The sequence below is a fragment of the Periplaneta americana genome, chromosome 6 (assembly GCF_040183065.1).
Source record: "Periplaneta americana isolate PAMFEO1 chromosome 6, P.americana_PAMFEO1_priV1, whole genome shotgun sequence".
Classification (NCBI taxonomy): Eukaryota; Metazoa; Arthropoda; class Insecta; order Blattodea; family Blattidae; genus Periplaneta; species Periplaneta americana.
Window position 1 is genome coordinate 38,977,980 of NC_091122.1, and position 26,663 is coordinate 39,004,642.

At 36.1% G+C, this 26,663-nt stretch overlaps 1 protein-coding gene across 1 annotated transcript in view; it reads left to right on the forward strand.

Annotated features, from left to right (window-relative positions):
• Positions 1-26,663, forward strand: part of Chc (clathrin heavy chain) — a 92,568-nt gene that overhangs the window by 13,444 nt on the left and 52,461 nt on the right. The window contains exons 2-5 of the mRNA XM_069827920.1: positions 20,194-20,419; positions 22,997-23,146; positions 24,318-24,436; positions 25,671-25,832. Coding sequence (XP_069684021.1) covers positions 20,194-20,419; positions 22,997-23,146; positions 24,318-24,436; positions 25,671-25,832 — 657 coding nt within the window. The remainder of the gene's footprint in view (positions 1-20,193; positions 20,420-22,996; positions 23,147-24,317; positions 24,437-25,670; positions 25,833-26,663) is intronic.

A 26,663-nucleotide genomic window follows, 5' to 3' on the forward strand; every position in this document is an offset into this window, starting at 1 on the left:
ATGATGCAAGGTCGTATTTTATCAGTTACATATTTATGAATAAGAATTAAAATATCTTGGTCTGTCATAAACTAGTATGCATTTATTAACGTAGTAAGTTTTTGAAATGTAAAACAATTTTTTTTTATTGGAAAGTTAACTCCGAATGTATGGATTTTGACTTCTGCCCAAAATAAATATGACGAGATGTATAGTTTTAGGGCAAATGAAGGATGCACATAGAAACATTACCTACATCGTTTCTCTTTATTACACACATTATGGATAAAATGTACAGTGATCAAAAAGTGAAAAGAAAAAGCATAAGATGCAAATCTGGCTTTGAGGTAGTAGCTCCCTGTAAAGCAGGTTTGAATAATTTCAAGGAAAAATTGTTCCGGGGCCGGGTATCGATCCCGGGACCCTTCGCTTAGCACACGAATGCTCTCCTAACTGAGCTACCCCAGGAACTATACACGACACCGTCACAATTTTTGCTTCATATCCATACAACTGAAATGGGATGATAAGACGCCAGAACCCAACTTTGAGTGCACACAAATTCTGTGTGACTTAAATGGTGGCGTCCTGTTAACGTACCTTCAGTAACGAAATATATTATACAAATCTGGCTTTCAGGTAGTAGCTCCCTGTGAAGCAGGTTCGAATAATTTCAAAGAAAAATTGTTCCAGGGCCGGGTTGTGTGATATAAAGGAAAAATTGTGACTGTGTCGTGTATAGTTCCTGGGGTAGCTCAGTCGGGAGAGCATTCCTGCGCTAAGCGAAGGGTCCCGGGATCGATACTTGGCGCGGAACAATTTTTCCGGGAAATTATTAAAAAATCATAAGTGTTGTGAAAAGATTCACAAAAATACATACCGGTAACATTGATATTTATTAATAAATATTGTTGAAAATGAGTCGTAAATATTGTGTGTGATGTCTGTTAGCTAATTTTAAGCACGTGGAAGGTTCAGAATATTGCGCAAGTTGCGTAAGTTAATGTCTGTAAAAGAATTGGAGACTAAAATTTCATACAGTAGGTACGTAGGATATAGCGGTCACAAAGTAAGCAGAATGTTGTAGCCATTCAGCACTCGGTAAACATTTCAATTCTTACGAGACACGCTGGACGCAGTAGGAAGGAATATATTGAAAGCGAAGGCAGAATCTCTTATTCACGTATGTGATAATTACGAAGCCTTCATTTACATGTAATTTTTGTTTGATATAATAATATGGAGCTCTACATTATTAACATGCATTAAACAAACATATTTTATTGACGTTTTTAGCCGTAAACAAACTGGAATTTCACATTCGCTGTATAAATGGAACTCCGCGGAGTATTGTATGTGACGCATGATTACTGGTATAACATGCCCAGCAGGCTTCACTTTTGAGAAACGAGCTGAGCTAACTTGGCGTTAACTGTAATGGTCGATTACGTAACCATGGCGCCATGTTCTTGCATAAATTGTGTATTTTACGTTTCTTGAGCACAGTTGGTGAAAGATTAGAAATCATCCCATTGTGTTAGGAACTACATTTCTCACATGTAAAGACCTACATTTCTCACATGTAAATAAATGTCTGTTCTTATCTTCGATGTAGTTGTAGGCGTTTGCATTCAATTCCACAGTTTCCACTGGAATATCAGATCTGAGGAATGAAAGATCAGTGGGTCCAATTCTTAAATTTTTCCATCGATATTTCATGCCATACAGAGTAAAGTTCTGTTCAGAAACTAGCAGTCCTAGCTCAACTGCCCCACATAAAAAATATGTAATGTAATTTGTGGGTGTTGTAACGTGATTGCGAGATCTGGAGTGCAGATTCTTGATATTTGGTCAAGTGTTAGCTTTAGATTTGTTTCACAAAGAACGTCGTGTAGTTTGCATGTGACATAAATGAACTGTATACAGTAATGATGGCTTTGGCGTATAAATATAAGCCTATCGTACTGTATTGTTTGTGGAAAGATTTGAAATGTCTTTTAAACATTGAACACGAATAGTTGCGTGATCACAGGCCAGTGCTTCATGAAATACGATGTTGATAGAAAAATTAGACTTCCGTGTTATTAGTATATAGATTAAAATATGTAATTTTGTTTCCTAAAAATAAACATTATTACCCCCCCCCCTATGTTAATGCTAGTGCACCATCGTAACCGATTGTTTCTGAATTTTCTTTCATCCTCTACAAAATAAGAGGGGAGGGGGCCGACCTGACACGTGAAATAGATCGCTTTGCTGTTGACGATTCTATTACAATTAAGATAATAAAGATTAATTATTTATTCTGACATTGAAAACATCGTTCGACAAGCTAAATGCAAATACAATAAAATCAAACCCATACACTTCATAATCACTCCTAAACTATCCTATTGAAGAGGATATTTTCTGGCATATCATTCTGAACGATCTGTCTGCTGGTCATAAAATAAATTTTTCTATATAGCCTCTAGTCTTTCATGTTCGTGGTTGCCCTTATTTCTTTCTTCTTTTTCTTTTTTTGGACTTCAGTTATATGTATTTTTTTGAGGGAGAATTATGCTCTCAGGTATTCTCATAACATGTCTACACCATATTAACTTACTTATTGGCTTTTAAGGAACCCGGAGGTTCATTGCCGCCCTCACATAAGCCCGCCATTGGTCCCTATCCTGAGCAAAATTAATCCATTCTCTATCATATCCCACCCCCCTCAAATCCAATTTAATATTATCTTCCCATCTACGTCTCGGCCTCCTTAAAGGTCTTTTTCCCTCCGGCCTCCCAACTAATACTTTATATGCATTTCTGGATTCTCCCATACGTGCTACATGCTCTGCCCATCTCAAACGTCTGGATTTAATGTTCCTAATTATGTCAGGTGAAGAATACAATGCGTGCAGTTCTGTGTTGTGTTAACTTTCTCCATTGTCCTGTAACTTCATCCCTCTTAGCCCCAAATATTTTCCTAAGAACCTTATTCTCAAACACCTGTAGTCTCTGTTCCTCTCTCAAAGTGAGAGTCCAAGTTTCACAACCATACAGAACAACCGGTAATATAACTGTTCTATAAATTCTAACTTTCAGATTTTTCGACAGCAGACTGGATGATAAAAGTTTCTCGACCGAATAATAACAGGCATTTCCCATATTTATTCTGTGTTTAATTTCCTCCCGAGCATCATTTATATTTGTTACTGTTGCTCCCAGATATTTAAACTTCTCCACCTCTTCAAAAGATAAATTTCCAATTTTTATATTTCCATTTCGTACAATATTCTCTTCACGAGACATAATCATATACTTTGTCTTATCGGGATTTACTTCCAAACCTATCTCTTTACTTGCTTCCAGTAAAATTTCCGTGTTTTCCCTAATCGTTTGTGGATTTTCTCCTAACATATTCAAGTCATCCGCATAGACAAGCAGCTGATGTAACCCGTTCAATTCCAAACCCTCTCTGTTATCCTGTTATCCACCATATTAACTGTATATATTAATTATATGTTGATGTATATTAATATATATTTACTTTATATTTATAATATGTATAGTATATTAATATATTTACTTTATATTTATAATATGTATAGCTTATAATGAGGTGTTTAATTGCAAAATCAGATACATCACTAAAACACAATTTTTCAGTATGAAGGAAAAAAAGTATGCAAGGAACCAAGGATTTGCAACCAATGCTATCTTTCATCATACAGATCCATGTGATCTATTTGGTTTTGGAGCATAACAGTGCTATAGCAGTTGTAGAGTCGTATGAAGATACGAAATATAACATTAACTCATTTCGAAAAAAAGTGATGTATCTGATTTTGCAACTACACGCCTCATATGTTGATTATCAAATATATCTAGTCGAACTGTTTTCTCTCTGGTATTAATTCTATAGGCATCCGACAAGGAAAACTCAGTGCGCAGAAACCACCGGGCGTGACTATCTCGCGCAGATGATGTATGCTCTCGTTCCCAGCATGCTCTCACGTCTACTGCAGGAGGTTAAGAGGGATATAACATGCGCGCCGCGAGGAGTCCGAGCTGAGTTTTCCTTATAGGATACCTATAATTGTGTAATTTCGTGATACCTAATCAGGTCACTCCGGATATCTATTACAGTTCATTTTTGTTTAAATGTATGTTTCTAACTGCCAAGTTTCGCATCCACAAAAAACTGTACTTGAAGCTATTGCATAGTAAGTTAAATTAGTTGTTTTGTTGGGAACTTGTTTATCCTACTAAATGCCGTTAAAATTGATACAGTAGTTTATTTTACCTTTAATTTCTGAGCTTTACTATAGCTAGACTCCTAAATATTTATATTTCTCGTGGAATTTTTTAGTATCTTTAGCTTTGATAATGAAGTCCTGTTTCATACATCCAGTAAAATACCTTGTTGTAAGCCTTTGTTAATATGAAATCCAGATCGCACTTCATTTCTAATTTTGATATTGGCTATTTAATTTCTGTATAGATTTGGTGTTGATCTAATAAGGTAATATCTTAATAGTCATTTTGTATTTCGTTAAGTTAGTTTAATTTAAATTTTAGATATGATTTTCCATCTAACTTATCATTGGTTCGAATATTTTTTATTTATGTTCTTCTTTTGAGTCGGTGATATTCTAGATGTTGGAAAATTCTATCTGGAATAAATATGAATTATTAAGTTAAGCTTAAATAATGTCTCTTTCGAAGATTTATACAATTTTATCAATGGAACTGAGTTACAAGCCTTTTCATAATCACATCCTGATTATACGCTATAGCTTTTTCAATGATTTGAGTTAATGAGGAAAATTTGATTATTTCTGTGGCTTTCTATTCGTGTATACTACTTTTTAAAATATTTGCAGTATGTACTCGTATATGATTTTTCATCGATCACTTCTCTAATATTTCCGTAATTTCTGGGTTCTTTATGTATTGTCGAAACGTATGCTAGTTCCCAAGCTTAAGGCACAAACTTCTTAATTATGTGTGCATTTTTTTTTTGTAAATAAGACTCAATTTTTCCCATAAACTTACTGTACAATTTTTAATAAATTGTGGAGGAATATCTTCCCATTTAAATTTAAAGGAAGTGAAATTGGGAGAGGAGTACGTCAAGGATGTCCTTTATCACCTACTCTGATCAATATCTACTTGGAGGATTTAGTAAAGGATTGTTTTCAGAACAAGGTAGGAGTGATAGTAAGAGGAAGAATAAAGTGCATAAGATTTGCTGATGTGGCGTTGTTAGCAGAAGAGAAAATGATACTAAAGGATATGCTACTGGAGCTAAATGACAGCTGTGAGCAGTATAGAATGAAGATAAATACAAATACGACGAGCATGGTCATACGAATAAAAATACAGAAGATAACTTGCGAATTCTAAATGAGGCAGTAGAGCAAGTGGACAGCTTCAAATATTTGCGGTATACCATAAGCAGTAACATGAGCTGCTGCTAGGAAGTCAAAAGGAGAATAGCAATGCCAAGGAAACTTTTAATAGAAAAAGGAGCATTTTCTGCGGATCTCTGAAAAAATAACTAAGGAAGAGACTAGTGAAGTGCTTTGTGTGGAGTGTGGAATTGTATGGGGACAGAAACATGGACATTACGACGATGTGAAGAGAAGCGAATGGAAGCATTTGAAATGTGGATATGGAGAAGAATGGAACGTGTGAAGTGAACAGACAGCATAAGAAATGAAGCTGTGTTGGAAAGAGTGGGTGAAGAAAGAATGATGCTGAAACTGATCAGGAAGAGGAAAAGGAATTAGTTGGGTCACTGGCTGAAAAGAAACTGCATACTGAAGGATGCACTGGTTAAAAAGTTATACCTCTTCGTTTTAATAAATAATCGTAGTTTTCTTCTTAAGTCTTCTTGATAGGTCAGATCTCATGCCTTTAAATAGTTAATTTACTTTTTCTTAATAGATAATACATAGTTCTTGTTTCATTGCTTCCCCTCCCCCCTCCTTTTGGTTTTCCTTTCCGGGACGGTAACTGTTTCTAAAATGGAATAACGTCAGTGTTGAATCTTCACTTCAATATTATGTCGAGAAAATAGTCAGTTTTGTGGACCATACCCAAGTTGTTGGTTAGAAATTGAAACGCTGTTTTTTTAGTTGTGTTGTACAGTAGATGTGGATCTTAACGGTACTAACAACTCTCGATCGGAAAGTAATTTTACAAATAGTAATTTGTATCACTCGGGCAGCAACCTCGTCAACCCGATCGCTTTGCTGGCCAGGCAAGAAGCTCTGTTTGTGTTATGTAATAAATCTGTTTGCCAAGTGCTCGTACTTGTAACGTCGTCAATAGTTTATTTATGTTATACTTTTTTCACTCCTGAAAATATTACAAGATTAAAATCGAAACAGACGTGTTTTCCTTTGTAGTTCTGTAGAGAAGTTTAAAAGCCTAATATACTCGTACACTATTGACAGTACAGTAGAGCCCCGCTAGTCCGAACTTTATTTTATTAGGTTATTTTACGACGCTTTGTCAACATCTTAGGTTATTTAGCGTCTGAATGAGACGAAGGTGAAATGAGTCCGGGGTCCAGCACCGAAAGTTACCCAGCATTTGCTCATATTGGGTTGAGGGAAACCCCCGGAAAAAACCTCAACCAGGTAACTTTCCCCGACCGGGAATCGAACCCTGGCCACCTGGTTTCGCGGCCAGACGCGCTAACCGTTACTCCACGGGTGTGGACTAGGCCGAACTAATTGAGACCAGGACCTATTCGGATTATCGAAATTTCGGATTAAGCGGGGAACAAGAATTCAAACAAGGAAACCAGCCATACCTCTTTCCCACCCGTCACTTCCCACCGCTTTGTTCAATTTCGAGGTGTATGAAGCGTTGACAGGACGTTGCCGCTTCGTTAAGATTATCTGCTCTTCGTCAGAAGCAGCTGACAGATTATCATAATAGTAAAGAACAGTGTTTCTCAAACTATGGTCCGCGGACCACCTTTGGTCCTCGAGGTCTGCCCTTGTGGTCCTTCAAAAAGACAGAAGAAAAAATAAAATTCAAACGAATTGCGTGTCCCACTATAACTGAAAATCTCAGAGTTTGGAAATGACACATGGCAATCGCCTTTTACTTTTCTCCCAGTACTGACATTTAATAAAATTTATTACCCTACCTGTCTACCGACTTCCCACTCTACTTTCAATAACAAAAGAGGAATTTAAAGTACTATGAATGAGCCATCTTTTCCCTGCACATTTGGCGCCTGTAATCCAGCCAGGGACCATCCGAATTCATAACAGAGGACCTAAGTACTACCGGACCTTTTCATATATTTATGACAGTTTTAATAGTTTTAACACACCAATAATACAACTCTGAGGTCACAATTTTAAACTTATTTTTCAAGTAAATATGACGAATTTTCATGAGTTCGTGATCCCTTTCATTGCGATATTGAAAATAACAAACTTTCGTTGAGTGAAAGAGAACAGTTAATTGAACTCTCGAATGACACCGGACTTAAAATGAAGCGGAAGGTATGGTTAATTTCTGGACTTCATCGCAAGTGAAAAGAGAATATAGTGAACTGTACAATGGTGCTTTACAAATTATAATTCATTTTGCTCTTACGTATCTGTGTGAGAAAAGATTTCATCACTAATAAAAACAAAGTAAGCTACCGAAATCTACTCGGTGTATGTGACGATCTCCGACTTGAGCTTGCCAGCATAAATCCAAGTATACAACAACTGTGCAAGAATCGACAGGCTCATCATCTCATTAATGCGAGTACCATTTATTTATTTTTTTTAGTTAATTTGTTAAAGATTATCCAAAATCTAATACCTTGAATTATTAAAAAAACCAAACTGAATTTTCTTCTATTAACATTAACTTAATTAGTTAATACTAATATAAAATTAAATGAATTAAATTAATTTTAATTAACTAATTCTATTTTAAAATATAAGTGTACTGATATTAAAATATGCTACAAATATGATAAATTTGCTTTCGAAGAGAACAAGAGTAAGGTGGTCCGCAGAACTGTTCTGACTTTAAAAGTGGTCTCCACTTCAAAAAAGTTTGAGAAACGCTGGTATAGAAAATAAAAACTAATTTATTCACTATGAAAAAAAGTAAGCAGCACTGTATATTATGCATTTTGAGTTTTTAAATAGTTTGTTCAAATATGTTTCCCTTCCTAGTCTTTTTTTTTTTTTTTGTCATGTTCGAATTATATTATTTTAACTAGCCGTACCCGTGCGCTCCGCTGCACCTGTTAGAAATAAATATAAAGTAATTACATAATTAAAATAGGACGTTTGATCCAGAGAACATTCGTGTTTGATAGAAGGATAAATCGTTTAATATGTTACTTAATTTAAATTGTATTTAAATAAAATTAAAATGCGGTCATTTTGGTCCAGAGAGCACTCAGAAGTTACTGTAATAACATTATAGCATTATGTCCATCTAGAGAAACTACACTTTCCAATGGTGAAATAATAATTAATTATACAAATCGGTTAATTTAGCTTCCGATATTACTTCATACAAACACACAAACATTCTCTGTAGGCTATGTTTCATAGCTTTCGATTGTTGTTGTCCAAGGCCCCTTATAGACGAAGTCATTTATTTTCATTTCATTACACCGCCTTAGATGGCATTGTATTTTAATTTTAAAACTCATTTATCTCATTAAATATCAGTTCTATCAAAATTTTTCAAGGAATAAAGCTTATCGCAAATTATTTTTAAAGAAACTTTTGTTATGTAACATTTTTCACAAAAATCAATAATAAGCGAGATATTTCGATTTATTTAATTCAGACCCCCTTATAACCCCCCTTTTAAATAATGTATTTTCAATGCCATATAGCCTAAAATCTAAGGTACAACGAACTTAATTTATATTCCAATTTTCATCGAAATCGGTTCAGCCATTATCGCGTGAAAAGGTAAGACAGACAGACAGACAGACAGACATACAAACAAAAATTTCAAAAAAGCTATTTTCGGTTTCAGGGTGGTTAATTATATATGTTAGGACCAATTATTTTTGGAAAATCGAAAATTACCAGAAAAATTTCGGCTACAGATTTATTATTAGTATAGATGTACCGAAGTACATTACTCTTCCATCATATGTTCGAATTATCCGGAATTTCGGATTAGCGGAGTTAGATTGTTATGAAATTGATCTTAACTATACAGTGGCCGTTTCAGTCATAGTTTGTAAAAACATTCTGTAGTAATGTTGATAATTTTGTAACGTCCTGGATATTTTATATTTGTTAATAGTTCTAGAAAAGGGCTGGCGCCACCGGTGTGGGTGGGAGTAGCGAGCAATACTCTTGCTTCAAGAATGCTTACGGGCGTGGGTTAGAATAACGCTTGGGCTGATTATTGTACACGGTTTGGTTTTCCCAATGTTTTTTTTTACAACTACAAGGTGAATACCAAATTCAAACTTTCGAACTTGTCTGACCACCGCCAATTTTGTCGAAACATTTGATACAGCGTATTGCAATAACATAAAAAAGGGCTGACGCATTACATTCAAAATCTGGCGGGGAAGAACGCCTACACACTTCCAGTCGTTGGATCAAAGTTTGGGGGAGGAGGGGTTCACAGAGAATCGATGCCTGGCTTATGTTGAGTTCGTGGAGGACCGCTCTACTACTCGTAACGAGGGCGGGGGAGGGGGTATCGATTTTGACCTCGTTATTTGCCGCCATCGCCGTCGCAGCTATATAGGGCAAAGCGTCGGCGGTTCTAGTATTATCATCCACCTACGCATCCGGGTGTTGGTAACAATACAGAAATAATTTACTTGCGCGAAAATTGAAGTCAAAATGCATGCGTGGATGAAATTTGCATTGACATTACTGCACACCATTAACACTTAAAAACGGTTCTGCAATGTATGCTGATAATGGTATTTTGTAGCTTTTCGTGTTTTTTTTTTTATAAAATATGGTCTTGATTTTTGTATATGCAATTACAAAAGAAAAATATCACGAAACGGCCCATCCTATGCGGCAGCATGCTAAATGGTTTGGAGTCTGTTATAGGAAGCCTGCTAACGACAAATTTTCGTTATTTTTCCTATCCTCCACTCCACTCCACTCCACTCCACTCCACTCCACCCAATGATGGAGTACCATAAAGGGCCGCCTGGTTTATTTTCCTATCCGTCACTTCATAATAACCATACGAACGCTTAGTATATTTAGTGGGACTTACTGGCTTTTAAGGAACCCGCATGTTCATTGCCGCCCTCACATAAGCCCGCCATTGGTGGTCCCTATCCTGAGCAAGATTAATCCAGTCTCTATCATCATATCTCACCTCCCTGAAATCCATTTTAATATCTTCCCATTTACGTCTCGGCCTCCCTAAAAGTCTTTTTCCCTCCGGTCTCCCAACTAACACTCTATATGCATTTCTGGATTCGCCCATACATGCTACATGCCCTGCCCATCTCAAACGTCTGGATTTAATGTTCCTAATTATGTCGGGTGAAGAATACAATGCGTGCAGTTCTGTGTTGTGTAACTTTCTCCATTCTCCTGTAACTTCATCCCTCTTAGCCCCAAATATTTTCCTAAGAACCTTATTCTCAAACACCCTTAACCTATGTTCCTCTCTCAAAGTGAGAGTCCAAGTTTCACAACCATAAAGAACAACCGGTAATATAACTGTTTTATAAATTCTAACTTTCAGATTTTTTGACAGCAGACTGGATGACAAAAGTTTCTCAACCGAATAATAACAGGCATTTCCCATATTTATTCTGTGTTTAATTTCTTCCCGAGTATCATTTATATTTGTTACTGTTGCTCCCAGATATTTGAATTTCTCCACTTCTTCAAAAGATAAATTTCCAATTTTTATATTTCCATTTCGTACAATATTCTCGTCACGAGACATAATCATATACTTTGTCTTTTCGGGATTTACTTCCAAACCTATCGCTTTACTTGCTTCAAGTAAAATTTCCGTGTTTTCCCTAATCGTTTGTGGATTTTCTCCTAACATATTCACGTCATCCGCATAGATATTTAGTGGGACTTGCTAAAAATATATAAAAGTATTGGAATTTTAGAGTGGAAAATCATGCGTTATGTTTCAACTGAGGTATTTTTATCCCTATCAGTATCCTCTTTTAACAACCGGCTTATCAAACGTAAGTGGTTTGCTTTTGTTGGCTGTCTCAATACCCATTCTTAAAAAGCGCAGTTGTCACGTTTACTAATGAGACCTGAGAAGAGCGTGCGCGTGTGGTGAGATGTACGGAACAAGATAGCCAATGCTGCTGTTCGTAAGAAGGGGAATGTTTCTAAACGCATAACAACACTACTGCATAACAATCATTGACAAAGTTGTGGGTGTCATGTCATGTCTCATCTAAATAAATCTTGAAGCCTGATGATCTGAACATAAAGTCTTGTCAACTATTGGAGTAGTACCTCCATGCTAACTCCATAATTGTCTGTTGTTGAGACTGCAGAACCGAAATTAAAAATACCCCCTCTCTAAAGTCTGATTACTTTATTATGTGGAAAATCGCAGACACTATCCCATTTATCAAGTGACCGGAAAAACTTGTTTATCCGTCGTCGAACCAGATGTCACGTAAAACAGTTTTTTTTTTTTTTTTTTTTTAATAGTTCTTTGCGTGTAAGTCCGGCGACGGTTTGCCAATCATCTTCATTGTTTTAGCAAGGTCACTTAACCCAGTTTTCTTAATGTATCACACGTGTTCAGTATCGTTACTTTAAGAAGCACACTTATTGTATTAGAATTACTCTCTATAAGTCGCGTGATGTTGACCCCCACACGCTTCACTTTCACTATTACTATCATAAATTCTGTACTGTTACCTTATATTCCCAAGGTCTTCACATTCTAGAAATTTATCACTACTGTGTAACTATAACAATCAATTCTGGGAGATAATACAGATATCGGAAACTTGGACACAATATTATAGAGCCACCGGCGTAGCTTTGTCGGCTAAGCGCTTGCCTACCGATCTGGAGTTGTGTTCGGGCGCGGGTTCGATTCCCGCTTGGGCTGATTACCTGGTTGGGTTTTTTCAGAGATTTTCCGCAACCGTAAGGCAAATGTTAGGTAATCTATGGCGAATCCTCGGCCTCATCTCGCCAAATACCATCTCGCGATCACCAATCCCATCGACGCTAAATTAATAACCTCGTCGTTGATACAGCGTCGTTAAATAACCAAGTAAAAAATATATATATTACAGAGTAATTGCTAATGAATGGGCACCACACACAAACGCAGCTTGAACCTACAAATCCGTGATGTTGTTCTACAGTTGAAAATCTTAACTATAATAACAATGTCCTTATTCCACGTGGAGTAGACTTCTGTATCTGTTTTCGAACATATTTAATTTTATTATAAGAGGAAATCATTTCGGTGATGCCGAAGTGACTTAGGCCGCAAATGGGGATCAGTGGCGCCAACTTTTGGAAAACGCTGGGTGGGCTCAAACATTTGAGGTATAAGTTAAATCCCATTAAGTATAATAGCACGACAAATTATTGGTTCGGCTCGGACCCCACGAGCCCATATAAGTTGACGCCACTGATGGGGATCTTCTCTAGAAGTGATGAAGAAGGTAAGACAGTTGTTAAACTTGCAAGAATGAGTAATAATAATAATAATAATAATAATAATAATGAGACAAGACTATAAAATACTCCTTGTTTCCTGATGTGAGGGGGAGGGGGAAATTCACATTGCAGGATGACGTCTTTGTTTTCATGCTTCAATGCATGTTTCATTATAGATATTATGGAAATACCATCTCGAGTTATAACTTTTTCCAACTTTTGTTCTCTCAGCATCCCGTACGCATAATATTTACGAGTAGGTACGTAAATGCGCTCAAAATAGAACCATTTCCGGAGCAGTGTCTTCTTTGAGGATTTGCTTGTATGGCCAGGGTCGTACTCAAAATGTTGGGTGAGTTTTCATGCAGCGATAATGCATGTGCACGTTTTTCAATTCTACGTGAATTACATTTCAATAAAAATAATTGTATCATATATATTACTCTTCTGTGAAGTATCCATGTGCTTGTGACGACGAACTTGGCTTTTATAGCTTCAACTTCCAGCACGGAAACTAGATAAATATCGGCTTTCCTTTGTTTCTGTCGGAGCCGAGTTGGCTCTGTCGGTAGAATGATAGACAAGCAGGAAGAGCATGAGTTCAAACCCCAGTGGTATGTGTAATATTTCATCTCTGAATAACGTGCAGAATTGCTCTGATGCTCGCTCACAAGCAAACGTTCTGATGGGGGCAGATAAAGTTAATTTTTTTTTCTTCCATTATGTTAATAACGTCTAAAGAAGTGCTTACACAAATTTTGGCCACTCGACCGCAATTACGAGGTCGTCCAGAAAGTGATTTTCCCTGGGGCCGTTTATAGAAAAAAAAAAGCACAATTGAATAGAAAGATTTATTGAAACAGATACAGCAATTGTTGCGCTATTTGTCAACATATCCCTCACTGGAATTGAGACATTTGTCATACCATGGGATCAATTTTTGTGTCGTAGAAGTCAGCCGCCTCAGATCGGAACCAGCGTTTGACTGCGTCTGCACCTCTCTCTGTCGATCCCATGATATGAGAAATGTCTCAATTCCGATGGAAAATATGTTGAAAAATAGCTCAACAATTGCTGTGTGCGTTCCAATAAATTTGTCCAATGAAATTGTGTTTTTTTTTCTGTTAGGGGCCCCTGGTTAACTTATTTTTTACGGCCCTCGTAATTGCGGTCGAGTGGTCAAAATTTGTATAAGCACTTCTTTTGACATTATTAACATGGTGGAAGAAAAAAAAAATTAACTTTTATATCTGCCCTCATCAGAACGTTTGCTTGTCAGCGCCTTGTAAAATTGAGTACAGTGTCTTTACAGGGATAGCGTGATGCTGACCACAACTTCTAGTACTAAGATAAAACGTGAGATCTTTACCTATGCACTTCAGTGGCGTGATAGTTCTTTTATTCTCTATTGTTTCCTTGTCTTAAAAGTTTTTCTCGTATATTTATAAAATAATGATATATTGCTTTTCTTAAGAAGAGTAGTAAAGTAGTAAGCTGATCTGGACTATACCTTATCTCTGTTGGACATTAGAAACTTTTTAAGTAGAAAGCGCTGTCACTTATTTGCGTGGGAGGAAGGGGAGATTAGTATAGTACGTAATATTCGTCAAGCAAATTTCTTCCAGATTCCAGGAATTCAATTGCAAAGGAAGGGAAGGAAAAATACGTAAACTCTAAAACAAACGACATCAATGGGATCTTCTAACCTTCATAGATAAAAAAAAAGTGTCTCGCTACTCTTCAAATACTGTATATTACAATAAATTATCTTTTTCCTTGGCCCCTTTGGGAGAGCGGATTAAGGACATGATCTCAGCAATGCACGAACTTCGACCTGCGACGACAAGTTTACTTGTGCAGTGCACTGTAATGTGCATTAAACCCGAGTCACATGGGGATAGTTTACAGGAGTCAAGTGCTTGAAGCCTCTAAACTTGATGCTATATTTGTGATCACACGGAGACATTAAAATTGAAACCATGCTTGAAAAAAGCGCGCGCTGAATGTTGTATTCGTAGTGGTGTTTGAATTCTTGTGTTCTGTTATAGTTAATAAAAATCAATAGTGAACTGGCATTTTTAGTTTGGTGAAACTGAAGATGTCACCAGCACATATTCAAGCATGTGTGCAGCTAATTGGCGCCTTGTTATTGTATGAATTACAAAATATTCTTGAAAAAAAGGAAAAGAGAACATGGGTTAAGATACGGATTCGTAGAAGAATTATGCACGGTGCATCTAATACCTTGTTGAAAGAATTAGCTGAAGAAGATCCTGCAGAATACAGGAAGCATCTCGGAATGAGTCCTGTTTTAAGGGTTTTTAACTTTTTTCGAACCACTATGTTTTCGAAACCATGTTCCATGAGTTCACTGACTAGTTTTTGGAATAATAATTCCCGCACGTTTTTATTGAGGTATTCTTTGTTACGTATATTCCATAGAAGTTCATATTTCTCATACACTTCCAAAAACTTTATGATATCGTTGGAAATCCACTTAGGGGCGCTCATTATTAAGAATTATTAATTTACTTCGACAATAGGCCTAAAACTACAAACTTTCTACTTGCCAAGTTGCTACAAGTTCGCATTCACACGCGGGAAGTGGTGGAGTCAAGTTGGTCACGTGACGGGAAAGTGGACACACAAGTTGACGGGTCGTCAACTCAAATTCTGCTTGACCTCCAAGTCACAACTTGACTGTCTCGACCATATCACACGGGGAAAGTTGAAGGAAAGTCGTCTTGCTCCAAGCACTTGACTCCTGTAAACTATCTCCGTGTGAATTAGCCTTTAGGGAGGGGTGTGAGATAATACTACGCAGACGGGAGATTGTACATCAAAACCTACTTCTTCTTTTCTCCCCCCCCCCCCAGTGTTAGGGGTAGAGAAAACTTGTGTGTGATTAAAAATCTGTATATGATTTTTCGAAGATACTAAATCTTCCGTAACGATAGTCATGTTTTCAGGCATTAAGAACTTCACTGTCGAAATTACACGTAGAATACAGAAACACATTTTTACTTTCGTCTTTATACCTACCCGACCGGTATTAAATTCTATCCTGCTGGTACAGAAAGTTTATTTAGAACCACCATAGTCTATATTCTATGTATCTTCGTTCTTCACTCAAAAAGCCATTCAACATACAAGTTTAATAAGTTTGTACATAATATACCCGGCTACAGTTGTTCGCAGGTAGAAACTTTACAGAAGAGAGTAGGCGGCTGTAAGCCTTGCTGATCGTGATGTAAAGATACGAGAAACCCCCGGTCAAGGGTTGTGATCACAAAATCTCCTTCATGGTCTCTTTGTTTTGTCAGATGAGTGCGTACAGCATAACCGTGCTAAGAGAGGTCATTGAACGGGTAGATACAACGTGCAATAGTAAGTTGTGTGTTGTCCCACCCAGTGGAACCGGCTTTTGTGTGAACTGTTACTTCGGGAAGGTGTTCATTGCCATTTTTGCTACACATTATGGTGCCCCAAGTTATATTTATGTAGAATCTGGCAAAAGATTCTTACAACTAGACGTTATTGAGCGTGCAGAGATTAATACTAAAGGCTGGTTCACAGTAAACCGGGAACGGAAAGACGAGGACGGAAAATATTTAAAATAAAAAATAAATGTATTTAAATGTGAGCGTTCACAATTAACGAGAAGCTTCCCGGAGCCCGGAAACAGAGAATTGACTTCTTCTTTGCTCACTTGACGCCTGTCTTAAACGTTTGTTGTACAGTACTGACACCGTAACATAAGTCTAGTATATACAGTCACGAAGCTTGAGTTGTGAGGGTACTAGGAACAATAGACTGTGCCGGTACTATTTCACATTGTAAAGAAACGAAATTAGCGATCCTAGTGGTTAGCAACTATCTATAGATGCATATTTACTACGTATTGAGCTTCGTGACTGTATATACTAGACTGTGATAACATGTTTATATCCCATAAAATGGAAAAGCATCGTATGTTTGTTCGACGACATTGTTTTTTAGACCTATGTTTCATTCATTCATTCATTCATTCATTCATTCATTCAGTGTTCTGCCCAAGGGCAGGTTTTTTACTGCAAACCCAGCTTTCTTCAATCTTTCCTATTTTCTGCCTTCCTCTTAGTCTCCTCATGTGATACATATATCTTAATATCATCTATCTTCTGATCCGAACTTTTCTCCCGTTCACCATTTGTTCCAGTGCACTCTTCAATAGGCAGTTTCTTTTCAGCCACAGACTCAATTCTTTTTTTCTCTTTCTGATCAGTTTCAGCATCATTCTTTCTTCACTCTTTCCAACACACCTTCATTTCGTTTTCTGTCTGTCCACTTCACAGGGTCCATAAGTTTATTATTATTATTATTATTATTATTATTATTATTATTATTATTATATTTTTTTACTTATTTTATTGAATATTATCAACCGTCAAAGTCTACAACCTTTTTCTTGGACACATTATACAGGGACATCATTTTATTTTTACTAACATTTTTAATATTAACCTGGCTATACGTTTAGAGAACAGGAAACACCGTCCGCTACCCCTTCCACGACTGGAGTTCGATGATACTGCCGTAAAACACAAACTAATCACTTTACTAGGTATAGGAGGGAAGAAAAATAGTTCATCCATATACGTAAACTAGGAAATATCGCAACTTTGAGTTCGATAATTTTCATTACGTTTTTGTTTAATCAAAATGCAGTACTGTATTAAGAATAAGTGTTTTTACTCACGAACTGAGTTATCCATGCGAACGTATTCATTATGCAGTGTAGATTATACTGTCTACAGCACATTGGCGTACAATATAGAGAATGAAGTTAAATTGAAAAATAATCATAATATGGATATTTAAACACATTTTTGAAAATGGTGGTCGTTCATTTCGATACAGGCTTCAGTTCTTTTGTGCATATTATCGCACTATAGACTATTGTACCTAATTCCAATTAGACCTACCAGTTTCGTTCTTCGTACTAGTAACTCATGTTGAAATAATTCTGTACCTACTCTATAAAAGAGTACCTTACGTACTGTAAATTCAATCTTCACTTCTTCCCGATCCGAAAAGATAAAATTACTCAGACATGCTATCTACTGTCCGTCCAAGTGGTTATGCCGCAGGATCGTAGAAAGGGGGGAAATCACGTGACAGTTATTCGCTTAACGAGGCCCTTTTATGTAAGTTATTTTAAACAGTTGTATAATATTACGCAGACGTCCAATTCCTAACAGAAATTAATGTTCTCAGAAAAGAGCTAAGTCAGCCCAGCCACTAGCTGGCGAATAAAAGCAGGTGGGAGAAACCGGGATACGACGTAGGCAAATGGACGACAGTACCTGTGCGAAAATGATTCAATATTGAAAGCTCTTTCGTCACTGGAAAACGCGAACATACAGTATTTTTGAAACGTACTGTTTGCTATGACCGTAAGGCTACTATGACTATATGCGATCTTGGATCTATGTGGAGGACGGTTGAACTTTATTAGTAGAAGGGGTGGGAGTGAAGTACATTCAAAAACTCAGGTACAATAAAAATTGAAGTAAAAATAAAATGTCCCTGTATAATATGAACAAAGCCTTTTCGATAGTAACTTTTCCATGTTTGGAAGTTAAGATTATTCAACGCAGAATGACTATCGTCTTTACTTGTTATAAAATATATCGTGATTGTTGACAACTTGTTGGAATCGAGGACCTTAACGTGTTAAATATTGTATTTGTCTTACAAGTAAAATCCAACATCTCTTATGTACGTAAGTTTTTTTTTTTTATTGGTATCATCCATTTTCTACAAACTTCGTAATATAAATCTTTCGGAATCGTGCTGCTTAATTTCAAATTGAGAGCACAGTTTGCGCTTTACGCAATCCTGTTTGTTTGGTCTGTATCCTATAACTATTTTGTATTGTACATACTCGCACAAAAGATTTCTTTTCAGTTTTATGATCTAGGAAGGTGTTGGTTGTACCCGAGATTAGAGTCCTTAAGGAAGGCTATTGTTAGAATCCATTTGAACCAATTTTGATTGACAAATTGCCATCATTAAGAGTACAATCATGCAATAAAGTCAGGGATATCCAGTCATTTGTCGCTGTTTCAGTTGACTGTTGTAAATCTTGTTCATGGAGTTGTGCACTGTAAGAGTGTGCATTATCTTTAAAAAAGATTATCTTGCATTTTCTAAAACAATACACTTTGTGTAAAATAAATTTAGTTGATTAAACTCTTCAGCTTTAAAAGGCAGGAAGAAATTGGTTTCTATGCATGAAACATTACTAATTCACCAAGTCAATAGAAGAGAGGTCAGATGTAAAAAGTTCATACCACAGCTATTGTGACATACGATAGTGTAAAGAGAAATGCATGTTATGAATCGCTCTTCACCCATATTGAATTCGTGATGTTTTCCAAGTCAGAAAGGATGACAGTAGTAATAAAATTGCAGTCCTTTTGAAGGACAGGATCTTACGGCCTAGTCCTTTTCATGAACTATTAGAAACACTTACTTACTTACTGGCTTTTAAGGAACCCGGAGGTTCATTGCCGCCCTCACATAAGCCCGCCATTGGTCCCTATCCTGAGCAAGATTAATCCAGTCTCTATCATCATATCCCACCTCCCTAAATCCATTTTAATATTATCTTCCCATCTACGTCTCGGCCTCCCCAAAGGTCTTTTTCTCTCCGGCCTCCCAACTAACACTATGCATTTCTGGATTCGCTCATACGTGCTACATGCCCTGCCTATCTCAAACGTCTGGATTTAATGTTCCTAATTATGTCAGGTGAAGAATACAATGCGTGCAGTTCTGTGTTGTGTAACTTTCTCCATTCTCCTGTAACTTCATCCCTCTTAGCCCCAAATATTTTCCTAAGCACCTTATTCTTAAAGTGAGAGTTCAAGTTTCACAACCATAAAGAGCAACTGGTAATATATCTGTTTTATAAATTCTAACTTTCAGATTTTTTGACAGCAGACTGGATGATAAAACCTTCTCAACCGAATAATAACAGGCATTTCCCATATTTATTCTGTGTTTAATTTCTTCCCGAGTATCATTTATATTTGTTACTGTTGCTCCCAGATATTTAAACTTCTCCACCTCTTCAAAAGATAAATTTCCAATTTTTATATTTCCATTTCGTACAATATTCTCGTCACGAGACATAGTCATATACTTTGTCTTTTCGGGATTTACTTCCAAACCTATCTCTTTACTTGCTTCAAGTAAAATTCCCATATTTTTTTTCTAATTGTTTGTGGATTTTCTCCTAACATATTCACGTCATCCGCATAGACAAGAAGCTGATGTAACCCGTTCAATTCTAAATCCTCTCTGTTATCCTGGACTTTCCTAACGGCATACTCTAGAGCAAAGTTAAAAAGTAAAGGTGATAGTGCATCTCCTTGCTTTAGCCCACAGTGAATTGGAAACGCACCATTAATGCTACTTGTAAAAATAATTAAAACATTGCCGTATTGATTTTGTATTTCGACGTCGCATGTATTCTACTTCATGCTATTTGCTTGTTTATTTGGTAGAATAATTGAGTAATATACTTGTTTAATTTCAGCTCACAAATGTAGGGATCAATCAAGCCAGTGTGAGCTTCAACACGCTCACCATGGAGTCTGACAAATTCATCTGCGTTAGAGAAAAGGTGGGAGAAACATCACAAGTAGTAATAATCGACATGGCTGACCCAACCAACCCTATCCGAAGGCCCATTTCTGCAGATTCGGCCATTATGAATCCAGCCAGCAAGGTCATTGCTCTCAAAGGCAAGGCAGGAGTTGAAGGTAGATATGGCATATTAGGTGATGCTAGTGGTTCCCAACCACACACACACCACTGTGACTGCATAAATTCACTTATTTTTGTGTCCTGTTTCATGTTTAAATTTTGTTTTACTGTATATACGATCAATCTTACTTTTATTATTATTGGAGACATAAAGTTAATCTCAGTATTGAATTAAGATATTCAGACAGGCAGAATATGTACACTTTGTTGATTTTTAAACATAATTATTTCATTTACTATCCATGTTGAATATTTCATACACTACTTTTAACACTTGAATATAAATAATTGATTAAATGGCGATCGTACTCGTGTTAATTGTGTAAGCATGGCGATCTTACTCGTGTTAATTGTGTAATTGTGGCTGAACACATAACTAATGCTAACCACACATACAATAACATAAATACAGACATGGAAATCCTACACATACAACCCAAAAACCCAACACACTAGAACAATATGAAATATACAGACACACTAAAACACACCCTGATCAAATTCTCAACACACAGATCAATTTAAGAACACACACACTATTTGACACCATATTTCAACAATCGAATTCACCCACACAACAGGCAGCGAAGTTCGAGATGATGCCGCGATCTAGTAGGCTCTGAGAATGGTGTGAAGAAGCACCGAAACAGCTGTAAGCCGCACATGCTTACACAATTAACACGAGTAAGATCGCCATTTAATCAATTATTTATTTCATTTATTGTGATATCGTACTAGATACAGTGAAAGTACTGTATATAATTGATATAGAATCTAAGACTTAACAAATGAAAGTTGGGAACTACTGCTTAGTACCGTAATGCTTAAGTTTTATTTAATATTAATGTTCGCTAATTATTACAGTACTGACTTGTGAAAAAAATATATTATGTGCATTACACTTGAGCTTTGTCTCTATTTCATTCGAAATTGTGGCCAATTCGAAATAGAGCTTTCCCATATAAAATTATAGATTTGTGTGGCCGTCTTCTTTGAAGATACTCCCAATTGAGAGAGGAGGGCAAGGAAAAAAAGTAATGTGAATTACTTTCTTGCATATGAAAGTGTAGTTGAAGCATTCTATTGTAATCAAGTTAAGGCGAATTCATAAAAAAAAAAAATAGAAACATGGGCGGTAGAAAAAAAAGGCGAGTGGGGATAAAAAGAGAAACCAAGAGTTAGGAAGTGATGGGGAAGAAAGTAGTGAAAAGATTAAGGGTGCGAGTGTAAGTGGAAATCTAGGATGTGAAAGTGAAAGCGTGGGGGGGGGGGGAATAAAAGAGGAATAGAAAAAGAAGAAAGAAATAGAAAGAAAGAGATAGAAATAAAGCAGAGACGAACAGTAAAGAAAGGTCAGAACCTGCGACAGCTGAGGATATAGCAGAGGTGTTAGATATGATTAAAAAATGTGGGGAGGCGATCAAAAAGTGCAAGTAAAGGGAAATTGTAAATGATCGAGAAGTATAGGGGAGAGAGAGAGTGTATAAGCTGATGTGTAGAGAGTATTTATAGGAAGTGAGAGTAGTGAGAAAGGATTAGGTGTAAGTAGAATAGTGAGAAAGTGAAAGTGAGCGCAAATAGGAATGAGTGAAAATAGTGAAAAAGGGTTAAGAGAAGTGAACAAGTGACAGCATAAAATTAGTACTAACATTTGAACGTTGGAACAGTAAATAAATGTAAGAGAAAAATAGGAGGAAAGGTCAAAGAACAAGTAGGACAAATAATTCAATATGATAATTTATAGAGAAAAAGTGAAATTGAAATTTTAGTGAATAGTAGTTAGAGGAAAAAGGGGGTTTGAAAGGCGTATATAATTTTAGATATATTAGAATTAATGATCAAATAGAGAATAGCAAATGAAATGTAGGAGAAATACTGAACGGGAGATTGGACAAGTAATAAAAAAAAAGGTACATAGTGTAATTGGGAGTATTTGTGTAGACGTGTACTGCAAATAATGTGTTACTGTAATATGTTAATGGTGGCACCGGATACAGAAATGTGAGGTACACCATTATATGTAAAGAAGTGCTGTGACCAAATATATCATATCATTTTTAAAAATTCTTGTATAATATGTGACAAATTAATGTAAAGTTTTAGAGAAAATCGAAGTTGCCAAATTTGGTATTTGCATTATTAGCATAAGCAGCAATTGATTAAATTAAGTAGGGTCCTTAATGTAAGGATATTGTTTATTGTGCTTAATCAACAGAACAAAATAATACTATGGTATACTGCATATTGCATTAACAAGTGAAACATGGTACTTCATCATACCGAGTTCTTGCAAAAGATTTTCAAGCTTAGGTCTATCTCTACACTAGCATTAAGTGTGGCTGTATAAATAAATACAGTATCTTTCATGAAGGTTTATTAGACATGTTAACATGCAGTATGTTCAGAACATGTGAATTGAGGCTGTATCGGCAATGATTATTCCCTATGCTGAAATAATGATCAAAAAAGTTTACTATGGTACAACCTTTGTTTTACTCATTTGAATTTTTCTTTATTTTAAGTGTGTGTTTTATTATGAAATGAGAGGTATCTGATTTTGTTTGTGTTAGCAGCCCAGAAAACGTTACAGATCTTCAATATTGAGATGAAGAGTAAGATGAAGGCTCATACAATGACTGAAGATGTCATATTCTGGAAATGGATTTCTCTGAACACACTGGCCTTGGTTACAGAGACTTCGGTTTTTCATTGGAGTATGGAAGGTAATATTTTATTATTATTATTATTATTATTATTATTATTATTATTATTATTATTATTATTTTGTGTGTATATATTGTTTTTCATATTGTAAATATGTAAATATATATATAATATTGTAACTTTTATTACAAATCAATAATGAAATTTTATTGCTTCAACAATAGTCACTTCCAATAATTTAGTTTAAATACTCCCGTCAACAATGGGATTTCCACTGCACACAGTAACACAGTATTCGTTGCACTCCACAGACGACAATGACAATTTACTTGGATTATTGAGAACAACAATGAGCTGTTAATCTTAACTAATGTTCACAAAGCACTATTTACAAAACAGAACTGTCAGTTCACAGTTCGTTTGCCTTGGCTAGCTCTTCTAGCTCAGTCACTCAAGTTCACAGTATTTCGAACCCCAGACCTTCAGAGACAATCCGCTGAACTTCGAACTCAGGTCCCCCAACTGCAGTCCACTGCACTCAAACTCGGAACTTCCGGCTCCCACAGTTATGGACACAACTCAAGTCGAACTCCGGTCTCGAAGCTGGCTTCAATTTTACACAAGACTGGCTGGCTTGCTGTCCAACGATTACAACAACAACTGCTCAAGTTCACTCGCGTGTCGTATTTTATAACCAAACCATAGTTACGAGAAACTACGATTTCGCGAACAATCTTCAGATACCGAGAGGATGACGCCTATCCAGACTTCTCTGGATTTCTCCCCTCTCTGCTGCGGTCGCTCTCACTCCTCTCCTCTCCTCTCCATGCCACAGCACATGCCCCAGGAAGCAGATGCGCGCGCAACTTGCGCCGAACCACGGCCAACCTAGCCCTTCTTCTGCCGGTCGTGAGATCGAATCTCACGTGGCTGTCACAATATATTTCTTCCCGACTTTTACAAAAACTGCAAAAGATTAAAATTGTGTGTTCAAATTTTTATAGAGGATCTTGGGCTTAGAATATTGTTATGGTAGTGTATATTTTTGCTGAACAGATATCTTCTAAGAGTGACAGTGCTAGAAAATTGAATCCTTTCTCATTGTGCAAGATTATAAATGCGAAATGCAATATACAGTAAATACATTTTATTGCATTGTTCATTTTTAATCAACAAAGTAAATTACTATTTCGTCAAAGCTGTGGTACATTAGTGTGTATTCTTTTGCAGGTGATTCAATTCCACAGAAAATGTTTGATCGCCATTCCAGCCTTAATGGCTGTCAGATTATTAACTATCGGACTGATCCCAAACAAACTTGGTTGCTGCTTATTGGAATATCAGCACAGGTATGCATTACATATTATAGTGTTTTTTATAAGCATTAATAAGAGCCTTTTATATTTTAAATATTTCGGATTGAGCAGTCACAATTCTTATTTTATGCACAGAAAATTTGAAATTGAAATAGAGCACTCAATTGTAGTTGATAAAATAAATATCATTTCATTGAATATTAGGTAGAAGTTAGGAGTTTTTATTTCGAGCCCCAATTGAATGTGAGTTTCCTTTTTTATTGATATTTGAAGTGTTACGCCTTTTTAAATTTAATTCCTGTTGTAATTACATAACAAAAGTTAATGAGAAGTGTTCTGTTGTAACAACCTGAAGTCCACCCTGTGGAGTAACAGTTAGTGCATCTGCCTGTGAAACCAGGTGGCCCGGGTTTGAATCCCTGTCAGGGCAAGTTACTGGTTGAGGGTTTTTCCGGGGTTTTTCCTCAACCCAATATGAGCAAATGCTGGGTAACTTTCGGTGCTGGACCCTGGACTCATTTCATCAGCATTATCACCTTTCATTTCATTCAGATGCTAAATAACCTGAGATGATGAGACAGAGACATTAAAATAACCCAATAAAAAAAATCTGAATAAAAAAACATGTTAAAAAGTGTCTGATAACCTGTACAGTTGAAAACTTAATTTTTCGATCTTAATTAGAAGAAGAGTATTTTCATATGTTCTTTAAATCTGTGAGAATTTCTTATAGCTGAATTTAATCATGTTATCCAAAACTATATATCTGGGAAACTGAAATTTTTTTTAAAATAATTGTAGTGAATATATTCGAATTTAATAATGGGAGTCCACAATTCATAAATGCGTCAGTTTGTGTGTTTGTTACATGCATTTTATGGTAATTTTTTTTGTCAGACTTTAGGTTAAAAATATATCAGTTTTGAATGTAAAATAAAGGTTGAACGAAGAAATTGGCCTCATATTCTTGTTTCCAATAGTTTCTCACCCCATCTCTCCAATCTCTGTTCACAAAATTTAACTCCAATGAATAAACAAGATTAATTTTCTGCTTCTGAAGCTTGGATGTAATTTCTCTGTGTTGGAAATGAAATATTAAAAGTTACAGTAGATAAATTTTCTATCTCCAAATTACCAAAATTAAATTATATTTTCAAGGTCTTTTACGTTTGTAAGGGGATGTAGAATAATTAACATTTTGTATAAAATGTATGTTTACTGACTTCAAAGTGTGATGTAGGTAATTCTTAACATTATCTCTGTTTAGCAAAACCGTGTGGTAGGAGCAATGCAGCTGTATTCAGTGGAAAGAAAGTGTTCGCAACCAATAGAAGGCCATGCAGCATCATTTGCTCAGTTTAAAATGGAAGGAAATGCTGAATCATCGACTCTTTTCTGTTTTGCAGTAAGAACAGTTCAGGGTGGAAAGGTAATTATTATTATTATTATTATTATTATTATTGTTATTGTTATTGTTATTATTATTGTTGTTGTTGTTGCATTTCAACATGAAAACTTAAATTTCTAATGTCTCTTAGTTCTAACAAGTAATCCAGTTTTTTAGTCACTGTTTGATTCCAGACTTCAGAGTCATAATAAATAAATATAGTCAACTCCGGATATAGTGAACCTCTGTGAACTTGCATATTTCGTTCACTATATCTGAGGTTCACTAAATCCGAAATGTCTCTCCCCTAACTTTAAATGACAGAAAAGAATGAAATTTGAACAAAAAAATAAAATATTTAATTTTTGTAGAATGGATTACACTATATACTGTTACTCACAGTTGATTTACTTAAACTGTACTGTCGACCCACATCCGCTTGCAAAAGACCACGTTCAGTGTCACTTATAATATTCGCCTTATCTTCCAAAGAAAACACTAGAAATAGACGATCAGGTAGAAATGACAAATGCTGTTATGGTGTGACTGCGTACTCAGCCTTGGAATTTCCCGGGTCACTTAATGGAAACTGGGAGATAGTTGATAGAGTTTGAAAGCCATTGAAAGCTTACCTTCGTTTATGCTCTGGACATAATGTCCGTACCCTTTTAATAAAAGAAGGCAATTTCATTTTCCGTTGTTTCGATGCTGTCCGTCATAATGGAAATGTTTCTGAGAACAAAAGACAACCTTTTGACGGTGGAGGATTAGAGATAACAATAGAGTAGAGTGCCTGAGAACAGAATGTCAACCCTTCGACAGTGGAGTGAGGCAAGGTCGTCACGCGTTGCCTGGATTTACAGTACAGCTCTT